At 27.9% G+C, this 21,127-nt stretch overlaps 1 protein-coding gene across 2 annotated transcripts in view; it reads right to left on the bottom strand.

Annotated features, from left to right (window-relative positions):
• The window catches only part of LOC109594608 (cAMP-specific 3',5'-cyclic phosphodiesterase 4A), a 142,458-nt gene that overhangs the window by 37,742 nt on the left and 83,589 nt on the right, over positions 1 to 21,127 (bottom strand). For both annotated transcript variants that reach the window (XM_020009826.2, XM_020009831.2), the window contains one exon: positions 5,435 to 5,464. In XM_020009826.2, coding sequence (XP_019865385.2) covers positions 5,435 to 5,464 — 30 coding nt within the window. The remainder of the gene's footprint in view (positions 1 to 5,434; positions 5,465 to 21,127) is intronic.

Genomic DNA, 21,127 nt, shown 5'->3' with positions numbered 1-21,127 from the left:
TATATAGAAAAACTTGAAAGGTCAAGCAAAAACTGAAAGCATTTCATTGGGTGTTCTGCTGCAATAAGACCAAATTTTGACAACGATCTGTAACACAATTTCAAAAAATGGATTTTTTTTTTTGTGTTTAGGCCTGTTCTCTTACCACCGTATCCGCAGTTATTGATAGAGATGTGTATAATCTGCTTTCATTTGTGATAGATCTCTTCATTATTATTTTACTGAAACAGATCTTTCATGACTGTAATTAATTGTGTTTCTTTTAATTGCTAATGTTTATTGAAATCGATGATCCGAACTATAAAAACTTGGACTTGACAGTATTAAAGCCTACAGTTAGTTCTCAAATTATTTACAAAATAGATGGGGGAGGGTCCCTACATATTCTAGACACACACATCATAATTATACACGGTTCACATATTAGGTCCGAAATGACAACGAGACAATTGGCATAGGACAATAAATAATTCGTCAAATTGCCCATAGTATCCGCCTCGTTTACGGAAAATAGAACTTTATAAACATTACAACTCCCTTTCTATAAATAACGGTAAACTCTCGATTAAATGCGATCACTAGGCATTCGACCTGATCACTTTGTTCGCGGAACGACTCTTTATGGCATTAAATTTTTATGAGACGGTTGCAAGTGGATACCGAACATTTATGGGCCATTCAAAAAGGCAATTCTAACGGTGAACAATACACAACCAGGAATTGAGAGATTACAATATGATAAAACTCATATTTATGTATTGTTCACTTGGAAAAAAAGTGTAGGTCTTATGGTATGCATGAATTGGTATGAAAATTGGATTGGATCTCCTATTAAATGTTCAATGTGGCCGGATTGATTGTTAAGGGATGGGACGTTACCGAGTATAATACGAGAAGGCAATTCGAGGTCGCCGACAAGAAAAACAGATATGAACAGAAAATAATTCAATTAACCTCGTCTAATTCAAAGTGAAGTTGTAAAACTAAATTAATTAGCGTATGAGTTTTTTGGCAGGTCGGAACAAATAACACTTCGCAATCATGAGAACCTTCATGCCGTCGTGATTAATTCGTTTTCTAAAATTAACCAACCAATTTGGCAGTGACCGCCGTCGTGTCAAAGATTCCGCATTTGTTAGGAAAACTGTAACATTTATCAAACGTCAAACTTAATTAATTAGTTTATATCAATCTGACTAATTCGGCGTTAATTAGGATTAATTTTTCGTTAGCAGTCGGGGTTCGTCGTTGGAGGGTTGAAAACTATATACGAATTAATGCGATTGTGATGCCGGCAGATTCATTAAGCTGTTAAATTAGGTCACTTCAGTTCTGCAATTTTTTAAATTGGAACGTTTCATAAACGAGAGCATTTTTATTTGATTTAGAATCATCATTCATAGCATTTGCCATTTAGAGCTTCAATCAATATTCCATTTGAAAAACTGATGATGTTTTCCCAAAAGACAAGTTGATGAAATTAACTTAAAAAAAAAACTGCAGAGTTTCAAATCGATAAATGGATTTGGAACAGTTTCATTACAATTTTTGAAATATTTATTCCGAAATTAGATTCATATTTTATATATTTCTTATAAGTAAGTAATTACTAGTGAACATATTTGTAGAAATGTAATAATAATTCTTTCTCAAGTTAAGTGTTTTATAATCCAACGTTTTATGAGATTTAAAAGTTGAAAAATAATGGTTTTAAATCAAAAACTAGCTTTTAAATTATCCGTATATTAAATTATCAACACTTTTGTCAAGATATTTAATTGAACAGTAACTTTAAATAAAAAAATTAACTAAATAAAAATAAATTTAATATATTTGCATTACCTCCTCCTTATTTTCCAAAATTTTAAGTTAAAAGTTGGAAGAAAACGATTTTAAATCAAGAAATAATTTTTAAATTACCTTAAAATTTAATTAACCAAATTAAGTAAGTAAACATTTTTTAAGGTAAAAATTTCTTTATTAAAACGAAGTAAATATATAAACCAAAAAATTGTATAAATAACAACAAACTTATATGAAGGAATGTAATAATAATTCCCTTTAAATTGGTTCTTCTTAATTTCCAAAATTTAAGAAAGTCAGAATTGCAAAACAACGGTGTTAAATCAAAAACTAATTTTTAAATTGCATAACAATCTAATTCATAAATCAAATTAAGTATAAATTTGATAGAAATATTAATTTTTGTTTATTTTTATTGAATTTATTACTTGTTTACACATTTTAATAATATGAGATACAAGAAAAATTCATAAAATATTGAAAATCGTGTTCAAACAAAACAATTCGTGTAAAAAGAGAATTAGGTGTATACATTTTTCAAAAATATTTTGTTAGACAACAAAAATTCGTAGTTTTAAAGTTTTTTTATTAATAAGAAGTAAATAGTAGTAAGTAAATCGAAAATAAAAAAAAATAAATAAATAAAACAAACTTATTTGAAGGAATGTAACAATACTTTCTTTTTAAATTGGTTCTTATTAATTTTCCAATATTTTGAATGACAGTAAAAGTTACAAAATAACGGTTGTAAATTAAAAATTAACTTTTAAATTGCATAAAAAATTAATTAATAAACGAAATTACATATTAATTTGTAGAAATATCAAACAATTCTTGTTTAAATTAAATATATTGTAAAAATAAATTATACTTTGAAATAATATATATAAATATTTATATATAAATATATAAAATATATAATAATAGAAGATTCAAAAAAATGTATAAAAATAAATTTATTTGAAGGAATGTAACAATACCTCATTTTTAATTTAGTTTGTCTTATTTTCAATATTTTATGAGACTAAAAGTTTCAAAATAACTTTTAAATCAAAAATTAACTTTTAAATTGCATAAAAAATAATTAATAAACTAAATTAAGTGTAAATGAGTCAAAATATTTACTTAAATAATAATTTATAGTTTTAAGATATTTATAGTTTTAAGATAAAAATTTCTTAATTTATAAAAAATAAACGTGTACATTAAAAATAAAAAATATTATTTTAAAGGAATTAAGTTATTTTTCAAAATAAATATTTTAAAACAAAAATCAACCTTTAAATTACCTAGAAATTTAATTAATTAACCAAATTAAGTACATACTTGTTAAAAATATTTTCTTAAACAACACAATTAAGTAAATTATTTTCTAATTAATTTCTAATAATCAACTTTTAAATTACCAAGAAATTAAAAAATTCGTTATTCGTATTATATTTAAATGAGTAAAAATGTTGATTACATAAATTAATCCAAAAAAATGAATTTTAAAACATTACCAACAGTAAAAAAACAAGAACAGTGCAAAAAGTAATTAAATGTATATAATATTTGAACAAACTAAAAATTAAAAGTGTAGTAAAATATATAGTAACATATTGTATACAAAACAAAAGCTGATTTTCAATTTTAAAATTTGATTTTAAAATTGAAAATCTAAAAAACTAATTACTAAGAAATAAAATTTTAAATCAAATATACGTTTAAATAAAATTTTAATTTAAAAGTTTAAATTAGCTTATTTAAAGAAATGTACTGAAAATGCTCTAAAATTGGTTACTTTTAAATTCCAGACGTCAGACTTTAAATTACTAAAAGTTTAAACAAAACGTAATGATCCAAATTGTGCCTAAATTTTTCCAAAATTATTAACCTGTTACCAACTAATATTAAGTTTACATAATTCATTATTTGAGTTTTGTTTGTCAAACGAGAAAAAAAGAATTGTTGACGTAAATCAGTGTCTCATTAAAAAACTAACGATGTCTTCCCAAAAAACAAGTCAACAAAATGAGCTTTTTAAAAAACTACAAAAATAACATTTCCTAATTGAAATTGTTTTAGTTGTTCTTATATTTGGTAATTTAAAAGTCACATTTCAATTTCTATCAAAATTAGAAAATACTATATTTCTAAATTTTAACTTTTTGGTATGAACACAACTTTAAGAACAATAAAAAATTAAAGAAATTACGATGGTTAAACTTAATTTCAACATATTCCAGTTCTTTATCAACAGTATCAAGTATTTTAATTGTATACTTTTTAAAAATATTCACAGCTAGAAAACTTTTACTTCCACTCTCATACATTATGTCTCTCTCAAAATTCAGTAGGATCAAACGATTTCCAGTGGTATATTCATGAGTAAGAAATCATCAAGATATCATCAAGAATATAATATAAAACGTTTTCTTTACGTAAATATTCGCACAAAAATTCAAAATCATGCTGTGGCAACAAGTTAAAAGTTAATTTGTAAGTATCCCAAAGGACCTAAGAAAATATTGAAATTTCTCTTAAACTGTTGTTAAACTGTTGAATAAATTTATGAAGATAACCCATCCCCTCACCACCTGCCGAACTATAGGCAATCACTTCAAGAACAATTTTTTTGAACACACAAAAAGACAAAGAAAAAAAAATGAATTTTAGTTCGAAAACAGATTACGTTGACAAGCCCGTTCCCATTGTTTAAAACTGTTTGGATGTGTGGGGTAATCCGACCGAATCCAATATTGGTAAATATCGGAATGCACGAAACCTCGGCAGAAAATAAAGCGAGTCAATACATTTAGCATGACGATGGTTCCACTCATAAAAGCGGGACAAAGTATGTCAAGTGTGGAGTCGGTTTGACAACGGCTGAATGTTAAAAAGGTCGTCGCGGAACGTCTTGAACCGGCACACCCGACCCATTGCCGGGACACATTCTGGATTGCTTCCAGTTCCCTGTTTCTTTGCCAAATGAACTTGCCTTTTTATCGGCCAAACAATATTACCCAGTCGCCGACGTTTTTAGGGATGCTTTTTGCGACGCCCCGGTTCGGCATGAGTGGCGTCGTTTACGGAACTCCCACGGTATGCTAATGCGAGAGTCGGGTCCTTGATGTAATTGTCGATGGGATTGTACTCGATGAGCGGGGCTTAAGCTAAACTGTGCATTAGAGGTAATGGCAACGAAACCTTCGTATTTTACTTTTCATGTTTCAGTCTACACGAACTAGATTTCAAATATTCACATAGACGGAGCTTCGGACATCTTCCAACAAGTACTATTTTCTCAGAATGTTAAATTGAAGAGATAAAACACTTGTCTGTATTAATTAAATTAGTTAATTCAATAAACCATGACAGTTAATGGAGAATCGGAAATACAAATACTGGCTCGAGGTATAAATTACATAACTATTCAGTTACGCAAATGAAACTAGATATCTGCACCCCTTTGGAGTGTAGTAGAAAATCAGTTGAACTGATAACCAGATCCATTAATTAGTGTTTTGATCGGGGGTTCCCCAGATTGAATTTCAATGTAATTGATGCCAAGTCGCTTTGTTGTTGGCTCATTAGGCGAGGAAAACCAGAAAGAGCAATGACAGGAATAATGAGAAAATCGTCTGTTTACCTTTGTAACCTCTTCGAGTGGGGGACATGTCTGCAACAAAATATTGTGTTAACATTTTTAAACAATGGTACTACACTACAATATATATTTCCAATTACACACATATATGAATTTAATTAATTAAATGTTCAATTACATTCCCATTTCGGACAAACATTCTAGTGAAAATGGTTTTGGATGATTGCGAACAAAATAATTACGTACACAAATGTTAAATAATTCTAATTAACAATCAGTACCAAACAAGGAACATACTATTGGGATTTGTTTTATATTTAATTAATTACTGAATAAAATTAATAAGACCTTTGTTTCATTTTACATTGAAAGCCAAAAAATGTTTAAAATTAATGAGTTTGTTAGTTTAATATATACGGCACTGCTAATTAACAGTGATGTAAAAAAGTATGGAATATTTTTAAAAATTGAACTTTTATCCTCTGGGATTTTTCATATTTTTTGTAATGATGTTAAACAAACTAGGTGAGAAAAGCTGAACCTGACACAATTAGGCTCTTCATAGGCTAATTTCGGTCCAAAAGTAAAAATTTTGAACTGGAAAAATAACTGACTTTTTTATTTCTGAAATAAGGGGGTGTAGCTTTACTCTAAAGTTAGATCCCACTCCGACTTTTAAGGACAGGCGCTATCGAAACCAAAAATTTTTGAATGCAGGAATTTCGGCCTCTTTATGGGCTAATTTCGGCCCAAAAGTAAAAATTTTGAACTCGAAAAATAACTGACTTTTTTATTTCTGAAATATGGGGGTGTAGCTTTACCCTAAAGTTAGACCCCACTCTGACTTTCAAGGACAGGTGCTATCGAAACCACAAATTTTTGAATGCAGGAATTTCGGCCCAAAAGTAAAAATTTTGGACTAGAAAAATAACTGACTTTTTTATTTCTGAAATAAGGGGCTGTAGCTTTACTCTAAAGTTAGATCCCACTCCGACTTTCAAGGACAGGCGCTATCGAAACCAAAAATTTTTGAATGCAGGAATTTCGGCCTCTTTATGGACTAATTTCGGCCCTAAAGTAAAAATTTTGGACTTGAAATATAACTAACTTTTTATTTCTGAAGTAAGAGGGTGTAGCTGTACCCGAAAGTTAGACCCCACTCTGACTTTCAAGGACAGGCGCTATCGAAACCAAACATTTTTGAATGCAGGAATTTCGGGCTATTTATGGGCTCATGAATGGTGAAAATAAAAAAAAAGTGTTCAAAAAATAATTTAAGATTTCTATGAATTGACAGTTTTCTATCTGACACATTAAGTAGTAATTAAATCTACCGATTTTGAAGTGTTCCTAGTACTGAAATTTAGGACTCTTCAAAGGCTAATTTCGGTCCAAAAGGGGGGAATTTCAGGGACTGGAGCAATCAAATACAACATTTTTACATGCAAGAAGAATGTCGTGGTCTTTGTGAGTTCTAAAGTAGATAAAAGGAAAAAAAAATAGCTCAAATATAATGAATGATTTTTTTAAATTTTCAGATTTCTATGTATTCACATTTATACAACTAAAATTAGTAATATATCAGACGAAAATAACTCGGTAGTGACTATTATTAGTTGTTGGTTGGCTTGTCATTGCTCATCGTAAATTGCTTTATACAAGTTGCATGAGTATTCTAAGTGCGGCCGAGAAAAGTAATCAGGTTAGATGTATTTACGTCAATCGGATCGGTTCTACGGACGAAACGTGTTAATATTTAAACACGGTGGAACATGGGAATTGATTTATTTCCTCTACTGTATTTGTATGTAATTGCCGTAACTAATTTAACTTGTAATGACGCTAAAGAAATAGTTTGAATTGTTTTAAAATATGGATAAATTTTACGGGGACAGTTGTGGGAAGAACGAGGGTCGTCAGTTTGAGTGGTGGGGGCGGCGTTCGAATCGATACCATAGATGAAGTGAACGCTCTAATTAATAAAATAGTCACTATGCTCGGCTAGAAACCTAATAAGCTTGTACAAAACATGAAAGCCATCACAATAACACTTTAACGTCGAGTGGGAACGCTTTACTTTGGCCTTCTGTGCCTCCTTGACTGATCCTCATCCCCGATGATTAAAAATCGCGAGTCGCCCTCGAGTCGGCGAGATGCGGCCCGTGACGAAATTGCGTTTCATTATTTTCAATTCAATTAGCGGTAATGAGGGGCCCTGTTAAGTTTCAATTTTCGCATTTAATTTCAATGGAAAAAAGGTTCTAGTGGCAACTGCACGGAGAATTTTAAACATTGTTTACGACCGTCAACGATTTAGAAGGCGGTCGCTTTTATTTTAGAGAAGAAAATATATACGAAACAAAATGAAGAAGTTATTCATCGGATTATTTTTACGTCTGCATCTTGGTAAATTAATTGCTCACCTTGTCAACGTAACGAGCACGGAATTATTTCCGATTTTCTCGAGTTATTTAAGAGACGGTGAAAAGGTGAAATTAACATTGCCGAGTAATTTATATTTCGGTTGACAGGCAATGAAAATAAATAGGCAAGATTTTGCTTTGCTCCTTTCCGTCCTGGAAATAAATGTACCGAAGGCAAAACGGAAATCTTCAAATCCTCGGAAATTGTGAAGGTTAAAAACGATGGAAAATTACAATTATGGGAAAATTATAACACGGAAATGGTAAAAGTAGTATTAACTGTTTGTGGCAATTAAGAAAAAGAGAAATAAGAGAAAAAATTCAGGATTATTTCGTAATTATAATTGTTGATTCTAACTGGTAATAATCGTCTTATTTATTATTCAATTTTCAATTGACGATAATTAAGATAAATTAAGAATTTTATTCCAATATTCTTTTAAAAAAACTTCCTGAAGTAGAAGTTGCTAAAAAAAAATATGTAAATTGAATATAAAAATAAAAAACCATATTTGTTAAAAATCTATCAATTTTATGGGAAAATATTTGAATATTTTTCAGTTGGGTTCGAAATGTATTTGGTTTATATACAGTAGTGGACATAATTATAATTAAAGTATAATATATTAAAAATATGAGCTTTGCTACTTGAATTGGATGGCAGTACTTAAAATATTTATTTTTTTTTTGTTATTATTGTATTTACTATTTCTAGATTTCGTACTATTTTATTTTTTAATGGATAAAATTGAAGCAACTTTGGTTTTTGGTTGCTTTTTGTGAATTTAAATCGATTATTTACTAACATAGCTGTCTTTTGTTTATTATAATTATTTAATCATTGGTCGAAGTGAGATTGTAAAAAAATTATAATTCAGCGTTACAAAGACAGAGAGAAACAAGAAGAGATGACAAAGAGTTAACGGCTAAAAAAGTCAATCGTTTGCCGTATTGTTAAACATTTTTGAGAAACCGTCCAAGTGATAACTACGAAATTGGCTGAGTTCGAAAAACTTGAAAGAAAATCGATAACTACATAATTCGAATGTCAAAACACAATCAAATCTTATCGTCAACTAAAATTAAAGCCAACTTGGAGGAAATAGAATTTGCTGAAATTAGTTCAAGGACTGTGAGAAGATGATTAGTTCGTTTGACTCCAAACTTATAAGAAAAACCGTAATTATTAAAAATGTCCAATTTTGACTTGCTTAGACGAGTCGTTTTAGTGGCAAGTCTAAATTTAATGTATAAAGAAATGATGCTTATTTTATACATGAAAAAAAAATTACATGAAAAGTTGGTTAATTCACAGTAAAAGATGATGGCAGTTCAATTATGCTATGGAGATGCTTCAATCCGTCTGGGACATAGGACATCTAGACTGATTTAAACAATTTTCTTCCATATGTTCGAGAAATGATGCTTTTCATAAATGCCAAATAAATATGAACATGAAAACGATTCCAAAAACAAATTCAAAATATTACGGATTGATTAAGAGATCAAAGATTCGATGTTGTCTGTCCCAATCTCCAGACAGTCTTCAGACCTATAAAAAACATGAGGGAATTCCGTTTATGAGCAAATTCTAAATAAAAATTGATAAATTAATTGAACTTATCACAGCAATTTAATTTTGAAGGAATATTGACTTGAGGTATATTCGAAAAAATGATCGAGTTTATGCCACGAGAATTATAAAACAAAAAGGATATTATACATAATAATAAATTAAATAACACAGATTTAATTATTAAAAATTCGTTGCAAGTTGTTAAAAGTTTAAAGTTGCTAAATTTATGTCCATCACAATTCAGAAAAATATATGTAACATTTTATAAGAATATGATTGTTTTATAATAATACAGTATAAAACAACAATAATAAATTAATATTATTAATTAATAACATTTTACATTAAATAAAAGAATTATGGATGAAACATTTAACATTTTAAAAAGTTACTACAATAACGACCACTACTATATGTACATTAAAATTTAATTTATTTTTCAACAACAATATTGAACATCATCTTTTAGTTCTATACATTTAATCTGTTTTTTTTATCTTTCTTAGTCCCTCCAAATACATGATTGCACCAATCTTTCAGAATACCTATTCGTTTCAGCAGAGATCTTCTACACTAGAGGTAAATTTTTTTTCCCTGAGCCATTTTTTCATTATTGGAAATAAGAAATCGATGCTAAGTAAATCAGGCGAATATGGTGGTTGCCGTGCAATTCTTATGATTCATTTAACACAATAAGATCATTTTAAAATAAGACAAATAAAAGTTTTAAAATCCATACAATATACTTAATAAATATTTGATATTTTAGACTCATGCAACAACTGCTTCCAAAATGTTAGGTTTTTAACTTTAATTAAATAATATAGTATTTTGTAGTTTTAAATATTTTCAAATTTACGAAATGCATTTATACGAACTATTTTCAATATGGATATAAATTATATTTAGTGGTTATTAGGACTTTTTTTAGTTACAAATTATATGAAACTCTATTCTGTTTGACGTCAATGTTAATCAGTAAAAGCAATGTAAATTTCAAATAATTAGATATTTTTAATTTTTCGTATAATTTCGAAGAATACTTTGTAATTTTAAACCTTCGTAATTTGACAATATATACTTAAAATATAAATAATATAAACATAAACTGAAAAAAATAAGCTATTTTTCAATAAAGTATTCAAATTCAATCGAATACAATTATTAATTATTTAAATTTAATTGAATGAACGCTATTGTGTCAATATATAACAAACTAGAAAATGGAATTTTTTAATAATTATTTTTTTTCGTATTTATCTTTTAAATTTTTGATTTTAAATTTTTGTTTCTTGTAAATTACTTAAAACCCCAAAGTATAATAAATATGTATATAGTATATAGTATATTTTAAACAGATATTTATTATCTCTTTTATTATAAAAGTAAATACAAATGGTAATAGACTTTTTTACAAAATTTTAGTAATATTTTTCGTCAGCACAGATTATAATTCTGCATCGAATGGCGGTTCCATTTAATTAATAATGATAAGAATGGCATTTAAACTAAGAAAAAAGTAAACTGAGATACTAAACACTGTATAATACTTAGTAATACTATTAATTATATCTAAAAGCTTGTTAACCTGTATAAATAAAATAATAAACATTTTTAATAAAACTTTTAGAACAAAAAGAATCTTATAAACAAATGAAGTTTAAAATAAATCCAGGATTTTATGTTAAAAAATAGTAGACAATAATAATAATTCATCAGCATAGGATAGATTACAATGATCTAATGAATAAATCATTCTCTGTATATCCAAAATGATGTATGATATTTTTTATTATTATACTGTTATCATTATATACTTCCTTTGCTTTTAGTTAGTCACTTCTCCTTTTTACCAGTTCAATTATCTCTTCGCAAAATTTTTGGTTTTTTACAAATGAAAATAATAAACTACTTTTTCTGCTTAGAATCATTTCACATCAGATGTCCCACTGCAAGATTTGTGTACCGGTACTTCTAATAACAACGCAACAAATCCAACGCAATTCGAAAAGTGCACCCACGATCCCCCGTTTGGTTCCCCGTTGTAACAGATAGCCGGATTTAATCGACGTTAATCGCGCCTAAACACGGACCTTGTCCGTTCGTGCCTTGAAAAAGAGCAGTACATGCACACGTACAGGATAGAAGGTCAGTTCGTCTTCCTGATTTGCACCCCGGCTCGATTATAATTGGCAATCATCACGCCTTCCCAACAGTAGACCGCTTACGTGGAAATGATTAGTCGTCCGCGCACTGACCAACGTCAAGCCGGACGATTCGGCCCTAGGTAATGTATTTTGCATTAATTACGTTACTTAGGTGCATGCAACGCTGCTAATAGAACTGCTGTACCCGGTATTGCGTCAGAGGCGGTCCGATGTTTGCACACACAAATCTCGGATTAGGTCCGTTCCGGACTAATTGTGGACGGCGACGTCGGTACTCTCTCATTACGGAGCTAATGCACGGTTTTAGGGCAACGTTGCCTTAAAATTACGTTTTGAAGTTTAATGTTCGTTTCTGTGCAGTCCTTTAATAGTTTTAATCGTCTTAGATTTTAACATTATCCGATGATATTTTGTGAACAGTTTTGGACACGAATAATTTCAAAGACGAATCAAAAAACGAAATTTATATAAGTGTTTGTATATTTTTAAAATGTGACAACCTGTATATCTATGGAGCTATTCTTAGTAATAACACTCAATAGTTTTTTTTAATAAAATTAGATGCGACTTGTTTGTTCTACTTATAAACTGCATAATTAATTACGAAACACCTGTGATATGTTATTTTAGAACCAATTTGGTTTGAAAAAATTAAATATCGGGGGAACTGATTGAATTTTTAAAATCAATACATCACAAAAATAAAAACATTATAATAATTTATAATTCATATCGAAGAAAACATGAAAAATACTTTTGAAAAGTAAAAAATTAATTAAATTTTAAATATGATGTTAATTATAGCGATATTTCAATTAATCAATCTAATTTTATTTGTTTTTATAGTAAAACTTTAAATTTTTGAGTTGTGAATCTGTCGTGATTATATTGTACCGAAAAGATTTTAATTATAATATATTATAAATATAAATAATAATTTCATATTAAGATGTCACCATTATTTCATCTTTTATTTGGTTTCTGTTAATATTAAACAAACATAATTACTATTTTTTTTAAATTTTTAGCAGCAAAAAATAATCAAAAATATATTATTAATATTTATTTTTTAAATTATTTTTAGTAGCATAAAATAAGTAAAAACATTATATAATTACAATGTTAATTCGTGTGTTTAATTATAATACTAATAATAATAATAATACATTTATTTCTGGTAAATCCGAATTTGTTATAATTCTTATTAATATGCATTGAAATCAGTTATTTACTTTTGTGTAAGTTATTTACATTTGTATAAAAAATAGTGTAAAAAGAGAATTAGGTGTAGCAATATTTTTTAAAAGTCATTATTTTAGAAATACAGAATGTGGTCTCTATTAAAATTCATTCAGTCACATAACAATTTTATTTATTTTTAATTTATTGTTTTAAAAGTATGTTTTTGAAAAAATTATATGATTTATTTTTAATATAAACTAATTTTAATTAATGTAAGCAATATTTTATTCTGTGTTCTAAGAGGTTCTATTCATAAAAATATACTTTTATTATAGCAAAACAGAATTGGTTGTAGTTTCCTTTGAAATTTACCAATTAATTACTTAAATGGTTAAAATTAAACACAATATTCTAAGTAAAAATAATACTTACTTTTAAAAATATGATGGAAATTGTTAAAAATACCAATATTTAATAAAAGCAAATGTGTTATTTATGTTAAAATATTTATTAGAATGAGCCAAAAAAATCGACTATTTTTTTTCAACTTCAGAAAAATTGGTTCCCAGGCATCTTTAAAAAATGTTCTCCACAGATGAAAGAAAGATTCTCCTCATGTCAGGAAAATCTACTAATTAAAAAATAAAATAAATGCAAATAGAAATGATGAAAATCAATATACGCTTTATAATTAATTTACGATTAGTTAAGTTTGATATTAAGTTTTACCGTAAAGGGAAGTTTTTGTAATTGCACTTATATATAATTTTATTAGAACTTATTATAATTGGTTAATAATACTTTAATACTTTAGTTGAACTTTAATGTCAACAATATAACAATCCAGTTTACTTTATAATTACTAATTGACATTTGAAGTTTCTCAATAAAATTTAGTTATAAAATTAATTTAGAAATTAGTAAAGATTGGAGTGCATCTTAATTAAATCTGATTAAAAAACGTGTATGATATAATCTTCCGTTTTTAATAATTATCATTTTAATTTAAATAAATAAAACGTGTGCTAAGAGAAAATATTAAAATATGTTTTAATTTGAGATATGCTTAGTTAAATTTGATATTAAATTTAATGCTCAAAGAAATCTTTTTGTATATACTATAAAATGTAATAATAATAAACTTGTTTTTATGTTTCACGTGTATAAGTATTTAAAAAAATTGTATATTTAATTATATCAGAATTTACAAAAAAAGAATAAATTTAGAACAGCAGTTGAAATTAACAGAAAAATTAATAATTCTATAGAAATTATTCTGCGTCGTGCTGAGCTAATAAAGATTAGAGTGTACGTCAATCAAGCTTGATTAAAAAAATGCGTGGAAGAGGGTGGAAAAACGAGAGCTGTCGGTTCCGCTTTGCCCAAACGTAGCGTTACTAGCGATGCTATAAATTTGCATTCATCGCTACAATTTGGGCAATCGTCGAATGACTCTAATTTTGTTTTCATATTTATGCAAATGAAATGCGGAGTGTCGTGTTCGTAGGTGAGGAATCGATATATTTTCACTGGGAATTTTATTTCGTTTCCGGTGGAATTTTACTGTAGCATTTCCCAGTAACCGTTTCCGATGGTGTTTCGTTACTAAGTAGTAGTTAATTTTATAACTTTTGTTTTATTTTTGGATAAAATCAATTAATAGAAGGTTTTATATATGTTGTTTTTTATATGTGGGTGGTCGATTAATTGCGATTACATATTGCAATTGTGTGCCTTAAATGAGTTTACTGCTGAGGCGGCAATTATTTAAGTGCAGGATAATTATTGTTTTATTTACTTAATAGATTCTCTATGGCTAAGTTACATTGTATGGTTTATGAAGGTAATAGATTGTTTTTTTCTCCTATATAAATATAAACTAGACAAAAAATCACTTAGATTTGACAAGCAGTAACGTCACCAATTAGGTTTGACAGGATAACTAATTTATTTTATTTATGTTTTTAAAAACCAAAATTTTGGTCACAAAAGAAGTAACACATTTTTCATAATTACTTATTTTCAAACAATTTATCAGTAGTTAAGATGGTTAGAAAATGGTGCTTTCTAAAAACATAATTTGTAATATACAAGGTGCTCAAAATTTATGAGCAGTTAGATATGTCCAACAATGAAGAAAATCCAAATAAATTTTTATTCTATTTTTTATCATTTTTATCATCATCTTGTCTAGTTTATTCATCCCTGTTTTGCTCTAGAATTAAAAAAAAAATCGATCATACACTTTTAGTACTTTACAGACCACATACTCCATACACTGCAATCAATATAGGGTATATATGGACAGATTTATTACTTTCCACGACAGTTTGGGCGTGTGGAGAATTTTTTGAAATTTGAAAAAAGTCAATTTTTAGTCATTTTCAAAAATTTGTATCTCAGCTTCTATATAACATAGAGATTCTGTTCAAACGGCATTCTTCTTTGTGAATTCTCGAATTTCAAGACAAAAATAGATATTGGCGTTAAACTCATTTCTGACTTAGATGGGAGCTTCCAACTAAACAATTACAGTAGCAAAATTTCACGTGTTTTCAAAATAGTTGAAATCTTCAGGACTTATTGGGAACATAATAGACTAACTTCCTTGAAAATTTGAAGCAAATCAAAATTCCCTGAAAAAAGTTACAGCCATCTAAATATATTGATGAAAAATATCAGCAGTTATTCAACCCTAATACTTTGGAAGCTGTAGATTATATAGCATTTTGATACTGATATCATTGATATTGATATTCATAAAAATATATTTTGGTTATAGCCAAACAGAATTGGTTATAGTTTCCTTCCTACCAATTAATTACTTAAATAGTCTCTATTAAAATTGAACACAATATTTTATTTAATTATTATTTTAAATATTAAACAAGTAAGTAAAAATAATACATACTATTTTATAAAAGCACATATGTTATTTATGTTTATGTTAAAATATTTATTAGAATAGGTTAAAAAAATCATTTTTTTAACTTCAGGAAAAATGGGTTCCCAGGCATCTTTAAAAACTGTTCTCCAAAGATGAACTCTTAATTTTAAAAGAAAGATTCTCCTCATGTCAAAAAAATCTACTAATTAAAAAAAAAATAAAATAAATGAAAATGAAGAAATGATGAAAATCAATATACGGTTTATAATTAATTCACGATTAGCTAAGTTTGATATTCAGTTTTATCGTAAAGCGATATTGCACTTATGTGTAATATTATTAGAACTTATTATAATAGGTTAATAATACTTTAATACTTTAGTTGAACTTTAATGTCAACAATATAACAATATAATATATGGACAGATTCATTACTTTTCGACGACAGTTTGGGCGTGTGGGTAACTGATTCCGACACTGACTTTTTCCTTGAAAGTTCAGAAATAAAGATGATCCTGAAAATTTGAGCCTGATGCGATCAAATCCTGTCACAGAAGAATTTTTAGAAATTTGAAAAAAGTTAATTCTTCTTTGTGAACACTCTACATTCAAGATATTGGCGTTAAACTCATTTCCAACTTAGATGGAAGCTTTCAACTAAACAATTCCAGTAAAAAAATTTCACGTGTTTTTGTTGAAATTTTCAGGTCTTATTGGGAACATAATAGACATAACATAATATAGCGATTTTTGAAAAATCGATCGGCTTTGGATATTAAAGAAAATGAATCAATTATGGAAAAAAATGGGCACATATCAACAGAATACACCTCCACAAAAAATATCAGCAGTTATTTAACCCTATTCTTTGGAAGCTGTAGATTATAGAGTATTTTGAAAACAGGTAAAATGTTGCTAATGCAGTTGTTTAGGCTTTGGTTTGAAACTTTCAGTTATGCCGGAAATGTGTTGAAAGAAAAGGGTTCGCAGAGAATAATGCCGTTTGAACGGAATCTCTAAGTTATATAGAAGTTGAGATATAAAATTTTGAAAATGACTAAAAATTGACTTTTTTCAAATTTCAAAAAATTCTCCAGTGACCGGATTTGATCTGATCGGTCTCAAATTTTCAGGATCACCTTTATGAAAAATAATGGATCTGCCATATATATTGCTTTTTATGGATATTTCAAAAACAAGAGCTTTCAAATTTTATAAAATTTATCACAATATGTACGCTACTGTTGTTAATTAAATAATTTGTAGTAATTACTGACCTAAATGTACAAGCATAAGTAAATTATATATTTCCATTGTATATACTTTAATTATATTTATTTACATACAAATTTATATTAAATTTAATTGGCACGGAGGAAAAAAATGTAATAAATCAACAAATACACAGAACAAAAGCTTTTATCGATTCGCCCTGTTATAAACACTCATTAAATTAATAATTTTCTCGTAATGCTCCTTAACATTGAAACGCCTGAGAGGAGAAAATTTCATTGGTTAGGAAGTTTTGAGGCCGTGCAGGATTTCAACGAGATGGAAATTAAATGATAATAAAATAACAAAATCCGGCGCAAACCGTGAAACTGACATGGAGAACCCACATCTGAAACGTCGCCGATTTTATAATCTCCGGGCGTGGAGAGCCGACATGAAAAATGAACGTGTAGATTTCAGTTAGCGAGATTAAATCTAAAATTGTAAAGATCAGAGAGATAATTGAGAAAACGTTAGAAGCCATGGATAATGAGTAAAAGCGAAATTCTGAAAACGTTAATTATGCCGTTTATATTCAGGATGTCTCCGTGTCCCCGACGACCGAACCCCGGGAACAAAACGCGGGGAGCTCGAGTATCTCTGGCCCCCGAGAAATACCCGCGGTAAATTGATTAAGTTATGACGAGCGCAAACTTCATAATGGAGACCGGCGAGTATAAAAGAATTCGGGCACCGGAATGCTTTCTCTATCTGTAAGGAATTTATTCCATTTCGGTGTGGAAAACGGGAAAATTACCTGCGTAATTCGGTTGATAGGGACGTGACAAATGTTCTACTTGCGATAAACTAAAGTGGAAAAAATTATCGCGTTGCATATTAATTATTTTTTAATTGCTGTTTTATATCTCATATAGTCATTGAATAATATTTTAATTATTCGTATAGATATTATAGACTCATGAGTCACCAAATATTATATTTATAATATGACTCAAAAATAGTGAACCAAATTGAAGTTTTGAAAGAAATGTCGAATCTGTATTGTACAGGAATATATAAAAAGTACCGTTATCAATTTTATGATGACTTACATAAAATTTTATTATTTATTATGTACAGAGGTTGAAAAAAGTATGGAATATTATTTCCTTGTTATAAATTCTACTTAAATTTTTCCCTAATTTATTGCAAATATGAACAAATCTAATTTACTGCGAGATCACTGTTTGGGATCTTTTAGGTATAGAATTTACCAGTCTCTGTAATGTATCAACAGGAATTTGTTACCATTGTTCCTGTATGTTTTTTGTTAGGTCTAATACTTCACAAAGGTGCTTAATAGGACTTTCGGCCATTCAAGTACAGATACGTTTTTGATTAGAAATCACTGATTAATAATTATAGATGTGTGTTTGGGATCGTTGTCTTGTTGAAATATTCATTTAAGTGGACATTTTACCCTACACTTGAATCAAGGTTCCAAGTTAATATCGAGAAAAGCATCTCGAAGCCATAAAGTTTCCGCCACTTGGTTTAACGTTAGAAATTTGGTATTTAAAATGATATCGTTGCCTCACAAATGTTTTACCATCCTATAGAAACAAAATTTTACTTTCGTCTCTCCAAAGGACAGTGTTTCTAGATTTTTAAATTCTTTACATAATTTTGTTGGGTTATTGTAAAGCTTTTCATGGACTTATATATATAAGTGTTTCACGAAAAATGAAGAGCAATTACAATACTTATTGCTAGTTATAAATGAATACAGAAAAAAATTGCCAAATTGTAGTAAAAGTCTGTTAGTGTAACGATATATACTACTTTGATTATAATAAACAATCAATTTTTTTAGTAAAAATCTATTTATTTAAATAAAATGCTTAATTTTAAGCAGTAAAATAACATTTATTTAATAAAATTTTTAGTTTTCAGCAGCTAACTTATGATCTGTAAGAAATATCAAAAACTTTTTTGGAGATAAATTATAGGAAATTGTAGAGAAAATTTTAAATCAATCCAACTTTAATGTTAAATAACTTTGAAAAAAATGAATATATCAAAAAACTGTAAGAGACATTTTTTGTAGAGCGTTAAATTTTCTATAAAAGACTGTTTTGATCATTTTGAAATATTATCTCTAACGAGAGTTAAAAAATTTGAAAATCCAAGAGAACACCGTTCCCGTGTTATTTAAACGAGAAATTAAAATTTACGATGCGGCCTTTTAATATTAATATTAAGAGCTGTAACATTCACAGTATTTTTTTTACCATTTCCAACAAAATTTTCGATATAAATAAGAAAAAAAAAAAAAAAATTGGCGATTTTTTTGAAACAGTCTGTTCTCTACAGATGAGTTCTTTATTTTAATAGAAAAGTTCTCTTCATATCAATTATCCATTTTTTCTTCAGGTCCATACGACATAGTCCATATTTCATCATTATTTGATCGTTTAGAAAATTTCTATTTACAATTCTTGTAGGAAATTGAACGTTCTTCAAAAAAGATTTCTTACTCTTACGGTTTAGAAGATATCGGAGGTCAAAGTTGGAAGCATTTAACAAAAATTTCTTCCTCACTTCTAAATTTTATAATTCGTAGATAAATAAGTTCTATAAAATAGGAAATTAAACACTCTACAAAAAAGGTCTCTTGTGGTTAATCAATCCTAATAATAATTTTTAATAAATATTTTAAATTTATCCATTTAATCATGAATTTTGATATATTAAATTCGAAATATTTAGTTTATAATTGATTACAATGGTGTTTGTATGGGTATTTGTCGACATTTTTTCTGATTTTTATGCCTAGATTTAAATTAATTTCACACGTAAAAAAAAGGAATTAATATATATATATATATATATATATATATATATATATATATATATATATATATATATATATATAAATCAAGATTGCTTTATTTAGTTTCAACAACGCAAAAGGAGAAGAATTTTAGCAGTTTGAGAAACTGTTTCAGTAAAATGTGAAGGTCCTAGATGCATGTCTGAGGACTCTTCTCTATCAATTCTTTACATTTAAAGAAACAATTCAATTATTATTATTTATATTGCTTTTTGGGGATATTTTAAAAAATTCTAGCAAATCATTAATGACTAGAAAATTAGAAACCAAAAAATGTTACTTCGTTTTTCGTAAATTTAAAAGAAAAAGCGTGAAAAACATTTTCAGTGGTACAATGTGATTGACATTGATTGAAGTTTGACAATCCCATAAACTATGATCGTAAAATGCGATATGCCCATTTACAAATGTCTTCAATTTCCTCGTAACAAACGAAGAGCCCGGAGAATCTCGGGGTTGTGCGGGAGAATCGGGAAACTCGTATGGAACGGAAGGCCGCCCCATGGGGGCGATATCATCCGTCAATGACAGGTTAGCGTAAGTGCCGACCGAAATATGCCCCCCGAAGATCCAACCCTGCATTTTATTGATTTATGACCGATACACGTGAAGACATGTAGGTGTAGGGACTCCCTGGTTTGTTTCCAAGTTTGGGTTATCTTAAACTATCGACTGTCGCCCGGAGGTGAACCCTCTCGTGATATCTTAAATTTTTGGCACTTCTGGAATATTAATGGGGATATTTACTATTTTTGATGGAGGAATGTTTTCTAAAATATTTGCTTTGATCACAGGAAATTATTAAGAAAATAATTAGTCATTCTTCTTGATAACAAACTGAGCGGGAATTAATTACTTTGTAGTGACAAAGTATAAATTATAAAGGCTTTAAAAAGGAGTTAAAAATTTTGAATTAATAAAATTTATATACAATTAATATTTAATTAAAATTAATTTTATTTGATATGACATAAATTAATTATATATATTTTATGTGACTAAAAGTCATATTAAAATATGCTGTAATTAATAAATTTTAAATGTTAATAAATATTAGTAAGTAAAATAATTACAATATAAGCGCATCCGCCATTTTTGCTGACAGATTTACGTCTCTTTTTTAAACTGTTATAAACAATGATTTTAATATAACTTAACGCAGTTTAATATAATAAATATTAATTAATAATTTATTTAGACCATTTAGTCTAAATAAATTATATATTTATATAATTCATAAAAACAAGTATTAAAAAATAAGTGCAAAAAGCATTTTATGATGATGTGCTTCAAAGACTCATTTACTCTTAGGAGGAAGTGATAAGTAAGTGTTAAAGCTTTTATAAGACAATTTTTAGGCAAATTTTATTGTTAGAATTTATTTGTTGATTAAC

The sequence above is a fragment of the Aethina tumida genome, chromosome 2 (assembly GCF_024364675.1).
Source record: "Aethina tumida isolate Nest 87 chromosome 2, icAetTumi1.1, whole genome shotgun sequence".
Lineage (NCBI taxonomy): Eukaryota > Metazoa > Arthropoda > Insecta > Coleoptera > Nitidulidae > Aethina > Aethina tumida.
Note: the sequence above shows the minus strand (reverse complement) of the source record. Positions and strands in the feature narration are given on the sequence as shown.